Here is a 13,753-nt window from a genome sequence, read left to right as displayed (position 1 = left end):
ATCTTTGGCCTAATAATGGTGTGTAATATGTTCTGTTATTGGGCAAGGACTTTAGATCGTTTGGTGATAATAATGAGAAGTCCATGTAATGATAACAAATTATTTTATTTATTTCTTAATGTTTGTTACAAGCTACTATCACTTGTAAACATTCACATGCCCTAATTCACAAATAACATTTTCACTTTCAACACATATTTACTTGCTTATGGTACTATGGCTAATGTATAAATAAACATACTTGTATAATTTCATGGCTAATTAATCGAGTACCAATGCTATAACTAACACTTATCTGAAAATTCCATACTTATTCAATCAGTAAACAAACTAAAACTTGACTCAATGTTTCACAAATTTTCGTATTTTTATTATGTATCTTTGTGGCCTCTCTTCCTACTGCCACTGGGATTTTAACCTCTGGTTTAGTAATTGCCGTGTATACTACGAAGCTAGCTTAACTATGCATCCACGTCTCTGCATGAAGTCAGTTCCTAATATGCACGCTTCTTTGATATCCATAACCTACACATCGTGAGGTGTAGAGAACTTTCCTACAGTAAGCGTAACTTCTAACTTTCCTTTTGCCAGAACTTTATGCTCACTCACGATTTGCATCACTCCCTCTTCTTTCTTATCTCTGGTACCTATTTGCATGATATCTGTCATTGAACTAGCCCCTTTATTAGAGAAGGAATGTGGACTATATTTCTAAGTTTACTAAGTGTATCTACACACATTGTGAGAAGCTTTGGTAAAATGTATAATTCTTTTGTACACAAAAACATCAGAGTGTTACAAAAGTATCCATACTCAAGGTACGTCTGTCAACTGACGACCTCTGTCTCACTCAAACTCTAACAAGTTGGAATGCAAGATTATGTTTTTATGAATAATAATATCACTTTTGCTCATCGTACAATTTATATAAAGTAAAAAATAAAACTACTTTTTGACATTGTACAGTATACATATTGCATATTCATAGCCTCCAAAACCTCTGAAATGCATATCTATAATTGTTTTTTATTCAGTATCCTTGTATATTGTATCTGGTATTTACTCCCCTCTACATGAACTGTCGCTACACCAACAATGTAGGGTAAAATGAATAATTGTTAACTCTGACATCAAATACATAATATCACATTGAATGGCACTCTGTCAAAGGTCATGAGTTGTGCACTTTGAGTCCCACCTGTTCACACAGAGTTAATAGCTGTTGATTCCACACAATCTCAACTGTAAGTGCTAAGTTTCCAACATCTATAACAGTTCCCTCTTTCTGGTATCCTTTGGGAAGAGCTGTTATTCCATACAGGCTTTTGTTTGTAATTTCTAGCAATATGTTTTTTCAAGTTACACTTGAAACATGTATTATCTTGTGGTTTATTTTCTCCATTTTGTGCAAATAGTTGTTTAATTAATCCTTTCAGTTCTTCTAAACTATCATCAAATGCAGTTGATGTTTCAATACTACTCAATATGATGTTACTGTAACTTCTAAATGTTGTCTTTAGTTGTTTATCTGTGACTTTCGTAGATTCAAGTCCCATCACCAACTGAAGAGCTTCCTTTAAATATATGCTCCTGTTTTGCTTCAACCTAATTCTCATACCTCCTCTATTATGTGATCTATAAATTGGACATGCATCGACAAATCCATCATTTCAAGAAGAGCATCCAGGTAAGATAATTAGGCAAGCCTTTCCAAATCTTCCATGAGCTCAGATAAGGTCTTTTTTTACCTGCACACTCTGTTCCAGAACTTTGCTCTCTATACTTCTTTCAGGCATGTCACTTTAGACCTGTTGGATAAGGCAGCTACCAAAGCTTGACAGTTGTTATAGCTCTCAGCTGAAAAGTTACTTAATGTTCTTAAGGCTAGTTCTTTTAAATGGGTAACAAGATGAACAGCTTGATGCTCACTATTCCACCCTGGTCACTTTGGATTTTTTTTCCAATTAAGCCTGATATGCTGCCCATGATCCTTTTCCATCATAGTCTGTAGGTTTCTCAATTAGGTGATATTGTTGAATTAGCCAGCTAAATTCTGGAATGGGAATTAGTAGTGACACAGCTGAAGTAGTCCAGAAAGGTTCTGCAGTAACAGATAGTACAGCAGTAGTGGTAATAGTTGTAGAACAAATAAGTTCTCCAATTCCATATTTTTGTTGTGGACTTTTAGGTTGGAATCCTTGAGCAGACACAGAAGGGGTTGGGCTGGTTTAATTTTTAAATTTGCCAATTCATTTTTTATATGTTTTATTCTGTCACTAATGTTCATTTCTACCTTACTAATCTCTTTCTGTACTTCTTTGAGTTTATCATTACAGCCTTTTTGTACTTTGTTGATGTCCTTCTGTACTTCTTCAAACTTGTTGTTGTAATCCCTCTACATGTCCTCAATAGTTTTCAGGATCGTATCTTCAACCAGATTTATTTCTGTCCTTAATTCTTCTTTAGATATTATGTATCATGTTTCTTACTTTCTGTCTATTTCTTCTTCATCTTCTTTCAATTTTCTGTTTCTCTCTCTTCTAGACTTTCTTTTAACCATTTAGTTAATTACAATAAATGTTCGATATCACCTCGTGAGGTCAAGTATAAAGTTAAAGTCTAACAATTAGAAACATCGTTATAAACTCAAACGTGAAAGTCGTAGGTTGGCGATGCAGAGGTAGGCCTGTTAATATTGTAAGCTATATTTCCAATGTATTAACTTAGTTTTTTTGGTAGAGAGAGAGACGTTAACATGTTGACACTAGATTTAGAAAATTTATAAGGTAGTGCTAGAATACATAGAATGTTCACGAATCTCTATTTAATATCTAGAAATAAAGGATACGTTACAAATTCGAGAACCAGTGAAGCATCGAAACAATTTTTAGTTGGTTCAGTGATAGAAAAGGTAGGAAAGTATCCAGATCAGTGTTAGTTACATATTCAGTTAAATGATCGCTTACCCATGAAATTGCGCAAGTAAGCTTATTTGTACTCTAGTTGTAGTATATAATTGGTTAATAAATTTATGTTGAAAGTGAAACTGTGTACAATAGTACGATAGTAACCCGTAGTAAACGTTAAAGAAGAATTAAAATAATTGGTTATTGTTATGTGAACTTGACTTCGCCATATTTTTACCAAATAATTTAAAAGAACCCGTCAAATAATAGAACAAGTTACAACATTTATGTCAGAAGTGGGATTATTTTTGTGAAAATAAAATATAACATCGAGGATTGTACGTTGATGTTTTACGAAATTTAAGAAAAATGATATTCGTTTGATCGTCCTGGGGCAAATTTGTCAACAAATATTTTCTAGTTAATAATTATTATACTGAAATGCACAATTAAGTAAGTTTTTAACTGTTAATAACTCCATGTCTTTATAAGGAAGCATGACACAAAAATTAACTTATATAAGTATTTTTATTCACATGAATGCATTTGTTGTATTTGCTATTAAGGGTTAAAACAAATCAATTAACTCGTTTTCCTACAAACATAAGGCCACATTGTAAATACTTTCGTCTAATTAAGAGAACGGATCCGATCAATAACACAGCAGAACTTTCTGAATGAAAACTGGTACATAAGTATAGCGTCCTTTAATTTTATTTTTTTTTATTTAAAATAAATTAGAGGACGCTAATTTCTATTGTTTATGCAAAAGGATCCAGTTAAAAAAACTTTTTCTCCCTATATCATACTTTTATAATGTGGACGAAATATTATTATACTTGTTTTTAGGGCAAAGATACACAACAAACTAAATGCGCTCTGCCCAACGTCGTCGTGTCCATAGGCCACGATTGGGTACATCTTCCCCAAATCTTTTTCACACACTTTTAATAATTCTAAATCCATGTATAAGCCTTTGATCAAATATGTTTAGAACACTTGTCTGTTTTGGAAACCACTAAGTTAATCCAAGTAACAATGATAATTTAATAATATGAAAAGTAAAAGGTCCTCCTAAAAATTTAGTTGTATGGCGCCCTTGGCTCTGTCCACCACAGAGAATTGAACCTCGGATTTTAGCGTTGTAAGTCAATAAACTAACCGCTGACCCAGAAAACTAAGACAGATTGCTTTTGCAGTGCCCTCCAGTGGCACAGCGGTATGTTTTTGTTGTTAGTTATTAAGAACAAAGCTACACAAAGGGCTATCTATGCTCTGCTCACCACAGGTATTGAAACCCGATTTCTAGCAGTATAAATCAGCAGACACAACGGTATGTCTGCGGACTTACATTGGTAGAAACTAGGTTTCGATACTCGTGGTGGGCAGAGCACAGCTATCCTACTGTGAAGCTTTGCGTTTAACTACAAACAATCAACCAACTTTTGCAGTATTTGTGAAAATGTTTAAACTTCGTTATACAATTTGCTACTTGCGCCCTTTGAGATAAATTAGTTTTCAAAATTGCTAATTAGCTTTTTTTTTACAAGCCTTCTCTGTCTAATATTCTAAAACAGTTAATTTTTTGTTACGTTGATTCTATTAAATTTAAACTACATTTTTGCAGTAGTAAATACTTCCCTTGTTAGCATGTCCACGAAACAATAACAGGTAACAGTAGCGCCAGACTAAACGTCGTGAGCAATATTGCATTTCACACGCTATCATATATTTTGCTAACATCCGGGTTCTTGAATGCAGAGAATGTCGCAGTTATTGTTTGACGCCCTATCTGGTAAGATTACTTTTAAAGATGTAAAATTCTACTCCTAATTTGAATTTAGTTATAAATTCGTTCAAAATATTTTATTTCAGTAAAATTCTAACGAAAGTTATTAAGATAAAGTCTATGATCAAATTTACTAGGCTTAGGCTAGTACGCGTCGACAAGATAAATGATAACATGATGGTCAGCCATTTTCTCGAAGTTTACTTTTTTATTGCAATTTTAATTTTTACTGTACCCTGAGTAAATTTCAGATAAATAACTATTGGTTCAATGTTTTATAACTATGTAATATATAGCCTGTGCTGTATATAAAAAATATTGCAATAGTCTGACCAGTAAGCTTACCGCCACCGCAACATCACCAATGCATGGAATAAAAAGTCGGGAGTTGGAATCGCTACAATAAAAGCCAAGACATTGTGGAAGTGTAGGGGATTTGTCCATACTCCCTTGAGCATTTACAGCTGTCTAACAAGTGTGTTTTGTAATATAAGCGTGAGGTAATTTTAAAGTAATACCCCATTACAAGTTATGTTACACATGAGATACACATCACACACACACGCACATTTATGTATACCTTAGTTCTAAATAAGATATTAAAAATTACAATTTACAGTGAACACGAATATTATTTTATTCCGAATCCATCCATAATACTTTATTACGTAAAAAGAATGTACATAAATATAGCTGCTTATTCAAACATTAATCAATAAGTCTATATATATATATATATATATATCTATGGGTGAGTGAATGTAATATTATGCACATTTAGCAGGTTTTTATTTCAATTGTAGTTCTAATGACTTATCAGAAATATATTCATGTTTATAAATTTCATTGAAAGATAAAGCATGTTCAACATTTTTAAGTTTGGTGGTTACAGAAGTTCAATGTAACCTAACAATAAACATAATGTCTTGAAAATAATTGTGAACTGGTACATATATATCTATTTATTTATTTAATAAAAGTTCTAATTTCTATAAAAACATCTTTCTGTAATACAGGGATTTAAAATAACGAATATTTTTTAAAATGCTCATTTTGTTTGTACTCTCTAATTTTATGTCTTTAACATAAGTATAGTATACTGTAAGAATATTTACACTTTAATCTTACCAGAATTTAATTTAGTTGATACTGAATTTCTTGCAAGACATTAGAACCACAATGTAGACAAATTTAGTTGCATTGAAGAATTTATTTTACCAAGATGCTTTTCTAACTCTTTTTTTTTTTCTTTTTTTACTTAAAGATATGTTTCAAACATTTCTGATTGAAAATTTTATTTTCATCCATATAGATTAAGAAATAGTTGCTAGACTTTATAAAATGTAAAGTTTACATGGACATCTTATATATACGTATATATTGCTAACTGTGATGTCTGTGTGAGCTTTCAGATGTCTCCCATTTGAAAAGCTCAACATTCATTTTCGAAATGACAGGAGAACAGGCATGAATAATGTTGATGCCAAATTTGATTTTGCAAGCAGAATATTCTACACTAAATTGTTAGGAATTAATCACACAGTCATTCACATTTCAAAATGTGTTGTAACTTAAAGAATAAAAATGTAGATTTACCATAAGTTATTGTTGAAATGCTCAACAATTACTTTTTATGGTGAGTGGTATAAATAGCTCAGAGCTTTGGCTCTGAGTGCAACACAATTAACCTTTTTAAAGTCCACGAAATAATTTAAATTAATATATTAACATAAACTTTTCCCATCACTGGGGTCAGGTACTTTTGCTTGGGCTCAATAATATTGACTTGTGTTTTAAATAAGTTATCCAGAAAATCTTGTTATTGGTTATCTAATCAATACTCAGCTTTTTTTTTTTTTCCTATGCAATCATCATTTTACCTTCACTTGAGGGGTATATATTATGCTTTAACAGTTAATAGTTCTGTAATAATAACATATGTTTGATTATAAGTTACCTTGACTCTTCTGTATTCATTGTGTTATTATAACTAAAAAGCTTGAACGGTAAAGAACTTCAGTATTTCATTATCTGATCTTTAATAACTTTACATTCACTAAAGCTTGTTGTGTTGTCATAGGTAAAACTTTTCAAAATTTCTATATTATTGTTTTTTCATCTCAAAACCATATCCCAGAACTATTACCTTATTATTCAGGAAGTATGTCATCATTTTTGAAGTTAAAAAACAGTTGTATTAACTCTTAAGATAATATCAGTGTTTCCATCTCCAGTTATTATAAGTAGAATTGGACTTGTTTCTTTTTCAGTCACTTGAATTTTTTTAATGCCACAGGTTGTGTTTTTGGGGGATTGTTTTCATATTGGTATTTTGTTTTGGGGGTTCTTTTAGGGCAAAATAAAAATTCCCACTATAAACTAAATATTAATTATATTTCTTTGATGTCATAGTAAACTAATAATATATCTTTACTTGATCCTATCTTTCTTTCTCCTTCTGTAAGGTAAGATAACGAGGCACTGTTATTCACCTACGTTTAATTTGAATTATGTTGTAACTGCTATATACATTGTGTGGTCATAGTTTTATTAAGTGTTTGAAGTTATAGAATTGCTCTAAATACACTGAAATATACATGTAGGCATGCAGTTTCTATCCCAATCCAATTTTGAAAGTCAGTTGGGTTTATTTTTCTGATCTGACTTTGCAACAGTGGAAAAAGATGTTGTCCAAAATATAACTTAATGTTACATTATCCAAAGACATTAATGACTTGAATGATCTGTTGGCTAGCTAATTCCTGTTTTGAATTGTTAATCTGTATTACATATGTCCAAAATAAATATTTCTCTTTATCAAACTAGGGGGGATGGCTACCATAGACTCACCCACTGTGCTAACAGTGCAGTCCCTACTGGATTCTCAAAACATACTTACTTCACCTGACTCAGGTAAGAATGTATTTCTTTGATAGTTCAATTCAAAATCCATGAATTATTCTAATTGTACTTTGAACTTGGGTAAACACAATTCCTTTATTATTTTATTTTCCAAAATTATTTCAGTTACTTTTTTTCTTCTTTATTGGGAATTCGTGAAAATTGTTATAGAGCTAGCATTTTCACAGAAAAATTGATATTTTATACTTTTGTAAGAAAGTATATTTTGTGGATATTGTAGTTTGAGAACAATATTTTGGGTAACTCAGTGTTGAACCCAGGGAACTGGAGTTTCTGATATGGTACTTTCCTCTGCTCCCAAGATGAGCTATTCTCATCCAGTGCTGGCCTCTATATGCAAACATTTTCTTTACACATGCCACAAGCCTTCTGCTCCCTTCTATTGGAATCATTTGATTCCAACATATCTGTCATGCAAATCATCATGTGTCACTTCCCCACCAATAGGAGTGTGACATATGTGACCCCATTTATATGCCTCTACTGAGAAGTCAGTTAAGCATATTATGATCTTTTTGGATTTTGTTTCTCAAGTATGCTCTGGATCCATTGGCAACTCCCATAACCCTTCCTCATACCCTGTTAGATGATCTGCTTTGGTGGTTGGAGAAGGCCCATATGTAGATGTGTGACCTGCTTCCTCATCCAGATTTACATCTGTTCATGGATGCATCCCTTCAGGGCTGGGGTGCTTTGGGTTGTTGGTCTGTGGATGAGCAGTCTTTGCATATCAATGTCCTCAAGCTTCTCGTAGTCTGTTGGGCTTTGAATAACGTATTTCCTCTTGCCAGACATTGTCTTGTGATGATTCATTCCTATAATTCTACAGTGGTCAAGATCTTTCTGTTTTTGTATATTGAATCTCCTATATTAGGCCCATATGCACCACCATCATCTCATTGCATGTCACGTTCCAGGTGTTTTCAATCTTGTAGTAGATTGTCTTTCCCACCCCGACCAAATTTATCCAACGGAGTGGTCTTTAGGTCCCACAAGTTCCTTTATGTTTATCCTCCTATCCAATTACTTCATTGGGTGGTCTCTCTCATCCATACCACTATGTGTCAAGTCCTTCTGATTGCTTCCTATTGGCCAGCTCAACCATAGTTTCCATGATTACACCAACTGCAACATTTCTCTCCAGTACCCTTCCCTTGTCTCTCTCTCTTCTTCATCAACCTTGGTCACTGGTTCTACATCCCACCATTCATGTCCTTGATCTTCATGCCTGGTTTTTATCTGACCCTTGGCAATGAGATCAGGTTTCTCTCGTCGAGTAACTTTCGTTTTGGCTCGTTCCATATGTCTTCTTCAATGGAGGTGTATCAGCACAAATGGAAAGTGTTCCACAGTTGGTCCACTACTCTGGGATTTCCCGCTGACCGGCCTACTCTGGTTCTAGTGGCTGAGTTTCTCACATGGCTTTTCGACTGGGGGGTCTTTGGTCTTTTCAATCTCGAGTTATTGGGCAGCCTTAACCCATACCTTTTGTTTTTCCCGATACTGTTGAGTTTTACTTCCCCCTGTCCTGACTGGGATATCAGTTTGGTCCTCCATTCCCTCACTTTGCTTCTGTTTGAACCTGTTTCCTTGTGCTCCATGTTTCACCTTTCCCTTAAAACATATTTCCTTCTCCTTTTAGCCTGTGGATGTTGAAGGTCTGATTTGTTCGCCATTGACGTTTCACATACACTTTACCACCACACCCATCTTCTCCTTTATCGGATCATTCTTCCTCCCAAAGACCTCAGTGACTAGAGAGGGTAACTCCTTTTCACCTATTTCCCTTCTATTTCTCATCTCTACCTCGTCCTGATCCAGATAGCCTTCTATGTATGGTCCATACCCTTCATTGTTATATTGTCCACATGGCTTCCTTCCATGGTACGTGTTCCCAACTCCTTATCCCTGGGCAGTCTTCCTCTGTTCATGATCTATCCCCTTCTACCCTCACCACTTGAGTTCAACATTTGATTCACTTGTCTTCTTCCCAATGGAACTTGTTCAGGGTGTTTTCTCATCAGATTCAACACCTCACCTTTTCCCTCGCATCTCATTGTCATCAGCCATTGGAGGAAATCCTGCAATTGGGCATGTGGACTACACCTAATACATTCATCTCCCATTACTTACACCATGTCGCGGTTTCTTTTTCATCTTCCAGCTGTGGCCGTTTTTCATGCTTCAGTGCGACTTTGACTGGGTAAGTCTATATTCATACATTCTTTTTATTTCAGGGGCCCTTGTTTCATTTATTCATTATAGGGATCCTGCTCTATGGCAAGCAGTGTCTGACCAGATACTCTTCAATCAGAAATCCAAACTGTACATCTTTGTTCACTCATGCTTTAACTTCCATGGCTTCACAATGCTCACTGTTGAGATGGGGTGTTCCACAAGATCACTTGTAGGTGAATAACCTTATGATGTAATTGCTTCATAAACTTGCCTGTTCCAGACCATACTACCCATGGACTGCATGGTTAAAGAGAAGGGATAGCTGCCCATCCTTGCCATGCCTTGTATTGAATAAATCGATATGGTCTACTTTTCAAAATAGGGTTTCGTGGTCAACCATTGCACTGTCTCAGGAGATGACGTTCCTCTGGACTCTGTAATGCATTGTCACCCCCCTTTCTTCTTGTGGAGTATATGGGAGTCTTTATCACTTTCCAGTTCCAAGCTGCTGGGGTGATCAATTGTGGAGGCACCCTCTTGAATGGGTTCCACACAAACATGGCTATAACCATCCAGTGCAAAGTAGAGTGGTGGTGTTCTGCAGGTGTAGATGATGTGATATCCTCCAGTATGGGTTATACAATCAATAAGGAGTGAGACATCAGATTGCTGTCCACCCCTTATCCTACCCCCCATGTAGATGTTGATCCCCCCATGGCTGGGTTTTGGATTTAGAGTAGAACTAATCAACATAAGTCTTCACACATGTTTATGGTTGTCTAAATTTCTCCCTCGATTATACTCCTTCTGTGATGTGGGTCACAGCGGAGGTAAGGGGATTTGCCCCAGTTCTGTCCTTTTGCTATCCTTCTTGTATCTTATTCTGAGGATGATATTGCTTTTGGATGGTTGTGTTCGATTGTGCTGTTGGGGGAGTTGACTTATATATAATAGACATCCTTTTGATAATGGATGTTGGCTCCCCTGTTCGATATATCAAAGTTAACATGTGTCATGTTCTGGAGTCAGAGTGATTCTATATTCCCTCCAGTCTCTGTGTGGATGTCAGTACCCCCACCAGGAGGTTTTGGATGTAGTTGACTTACTGAGTACGGTCCATCACTCCCTAGCCAATCTACACCTAGTGGCACATCCATTGATTTACCCCCTTTCATACTTTGTAGGATTAAGTTCCATATATATTTCATGGTTATTATCATTATCCTGTTTCAATTCTCTTCTACTTGGATGTGCCCCTCTATTTTTCTGCCCTTATCTACTACACACTTCACTGATGGGCAAAGAGTATACCTGATCAGAATTGGTGCAGTTCCCCTCATCAGATCTTCAGATCTGACTTTATTATTTCCATGGGTATCGTTTGTGGGATTGTAGCTCATCTTGTGAGTGGAGGGAAGTATAGGATTGGAAGTTATAATTTTCCTATACTGAAAATGTATTTCTGATAGGTACTTCCCTCTTCTCACACTTTCCACCCTTTTCTGGTGCTTACATCTTCTGCCAAACTTCGAAGTGGTAGTTTGGTAGAGGCATATATAGGGAGTCACATGTGTATGTCATGCTCCTATTGGTGGAGAAGTGACGCATGATGATTTGCACAAGAGACATGTTTGAATCATTTGATTCCAATAAGGGGGGGAACAGAAGGCTTGTGGCATGCATAAAGAAAAAGTTTGCATATAGAGGGCAGGACTGGACGAGAATAGCTCATCTTGTGAGAGGAAGGAAGTACGCATCGGAAATATATTTTAAGTATAGGAAAATTATTCTTACTATTTGATTTGATCGTACATTCTTATAAAAGTTTAAGAACAAGCAATGTGGAAGAAGACCATTCAACCAGTTGAAGTCATCCCTTCACATTGAAACAACTAACCAAAAAACTACTCAGTATGAGCCTAACCCTTTTGCATCTGTATACTGATATAGGAAAAGTTCCAATTTGGCAGTATGTGTATAAAGTTATTATAAGGCAACTTATTCAACTATTTTATAACTTATAAATCAAATAAAAAACATATTTTGCTAAAGAACAAGCCTTGAATTCAACTTATACTCATTGCCCGTAATTAATTTATATTTCCAACCAAACCATTCCTCCATTCAAACAGATATTCTTTACTACACTGTATTTTATTCAAACTTGTGACAGTTTTGTACAATATAATTTTTAGATTTTTAGTTCTGCTCTCCAGAGAAAAATAGTCAAGTTTTTAGATCTCATTTCTTAGCTAAAAGTTTTTACTCCAGTTATCAATCCAGGAATTTGCCTTTCTACTCTGTCCAGTGCTAATATTATTTCTGTGATAAAAAGATTACACATAAAATTATAAATAAAGCCATTCCATAATGTTTCATGAAATGATAATCATCTTTTCACACTTAAGTTCAGTTTGTTTATAATATGTTTCCATAAACCAGTCTAAATGATTAAAAACAAATATGAAACACATATTGAAAACCCATTATTGAGGACCCAGTAACACATACTTTTTGCTACTATCTTCATCTGAACTGCTCTGTTTTCAACAAAATTATGTTGTACGGTAATTTATGTTTAGATACTTGAGTTCTTATGAAGATCTGGCACAAAATGGAGATAAGGAAATATTAGAACAAGCCACATAAATGAAATTATAAATGCTTTTTAAAACAACAAGACCTTTTATTAGTAGTATAGTCCCCCATGGTACAGCAATATGTCTATGGACTTATAATGCTAGAAACTGGGTTTCGATACTCATGTTGAGCACAGCACACATAGTCCATCGTGTAGCTTTATGCTTAGCTACACATGTACAAACGTACTTTATTAGTAGACTTTTGATAAATAATGTAATATTGTCATCACAATGTTTCGGAGTTGTGATATGCCCAGATTTAAAAAAGCTTCATTTCACTTTGTGATGTTCCATTTTATTTGTTAATGATTACATGAATGATGAACATTTACATAAGCATGCAGATAAATCTACCTTCATTCTGGAACAATCAGTCAATAAAGCTTTGTAGAAAAGAGGATGGTATTGACGATTGTCCTTATTACATTATTCCAGAAGCTTCTGAAATACTAGGAGAGGGTGTACAGGTGGGACAAATAAAAATAGTTGTGAGAGGGCAGGATAATAGGAAGGTTCTGACTGGTCGACTACTTCTAGTGGGTGAGAAAAGAAATGGGATGAATAGGAACATTTTTAAGTGGATTTATAAGAATAATCTAAAATGTTGGCAAGATATCAAAATTTATATATAAACTGTATATCATATGCATCATATCATTAGGTGTAAGAGGGAATCCTTTGGTTTCGTAAAGCACCATGGTCATCTAAGCAAAATTGTTATGCATTTCCTGCACCACCACATCTTTTTTCTTGTGTTAAGTGGTGGTTAGTAAAATATTTGAAGTCAGAAGTGTGATGATATGATTGCTTGAATTTTAAATATTGGACTTCAGATCAAGTGCTTTTAATTGTGACATTTTTTAAAAATACATTTGGTGAGTTTATCAATTGGGTGTTCTCAATTTTCTTTCATATCAGAGAAAATATCATCAACCCCACAACAATTGGTGCTTTGATAGGTAAATAAATAGTAACATAAAAACAGGGTCTTTATTTACTTGTAAATTTCAAGTTTCATTAGATACTTTGCCAGCAGGCTCAGGTGCTATGAAACACTTGATTTGAAATTCACAAATATATTGTATTGGTGTTTTCTTAGGTATGACTATTGCCCCTGATGATGAAGATGTTTTTCAGTGTGGTCGTTGTAAGAAACAGTTCAGTTCACTATCTCAGTTTATGAGTCACAAAAAGGAACATTGCTCTGTAGGCAGCAGCAATAATGCCACAACAATCGTATCCCAAAATTCCTGTCTTTCTCAATCAGCACAAACACCAGGAAGCTTAAGTCGCCAACTAAACCAAATGCAGGTTTG

The 13,753-nt window shown here is 34.7% G+C and overlaps 1 protein-coding gene across 2 annotated transcripts in view; it reads left to right on the top strand.

Moving 5' to 3' along the window:
• Positions 1-4,576: 4,576 nt before the first annotated feature.
• Positions 4,577-13,753, top strand: part of LOC106468828 (zinc finger protein 341-like) — a 17,470-nt gene continuing 8,293 nt past the window's right edge. Inside the window, exons 1-3 of one of the 2 annotated variants that reach the window (XM_022397190.1) lie at positions 4,577-4,701; positions 7,522-7,608; positions 13,537-13,716. In XM_022397190.1, coding sequence (XP_022252898.1) covers positions 4,662-4,701; positions 7,522-7,608; positions 13,537-13,716 — 307 coding nt within the window. In that variant the 5' untranslated portion in view covers positions 4,577-4,661. Of the gene's footprint in view, positions 4,702-7,521; positions 7,609-13,536; positions 13,749-13,753 lie in introns of both variants that reach the window. The other variant, XM_013929272.2, reaches the window with a different exon arrangement.

Source organism: Limulus polyphemus, unplaced genomic scaffold (assembly GCF_000517525.1).
Source record: "Limulus polyphemus unplaced genomic scaffold, Limulus_polyphemus-2.1.2 Scaffold3180, whole genome shotgun sequence".
In the NCBI taxonomy this organism is placed as follows: domain Eukaryota; kingdom Metazoa; phylum Arthropoda; class Merostomata; order Xiphosura; family Limulidae; genus Limulus; species Limulus polyphemus.
The sequence above is the reverse complement of the archived record's forward strand: the minus strand, read 5'-3'. Positions and strand labels throughout refer to the sequence as shown.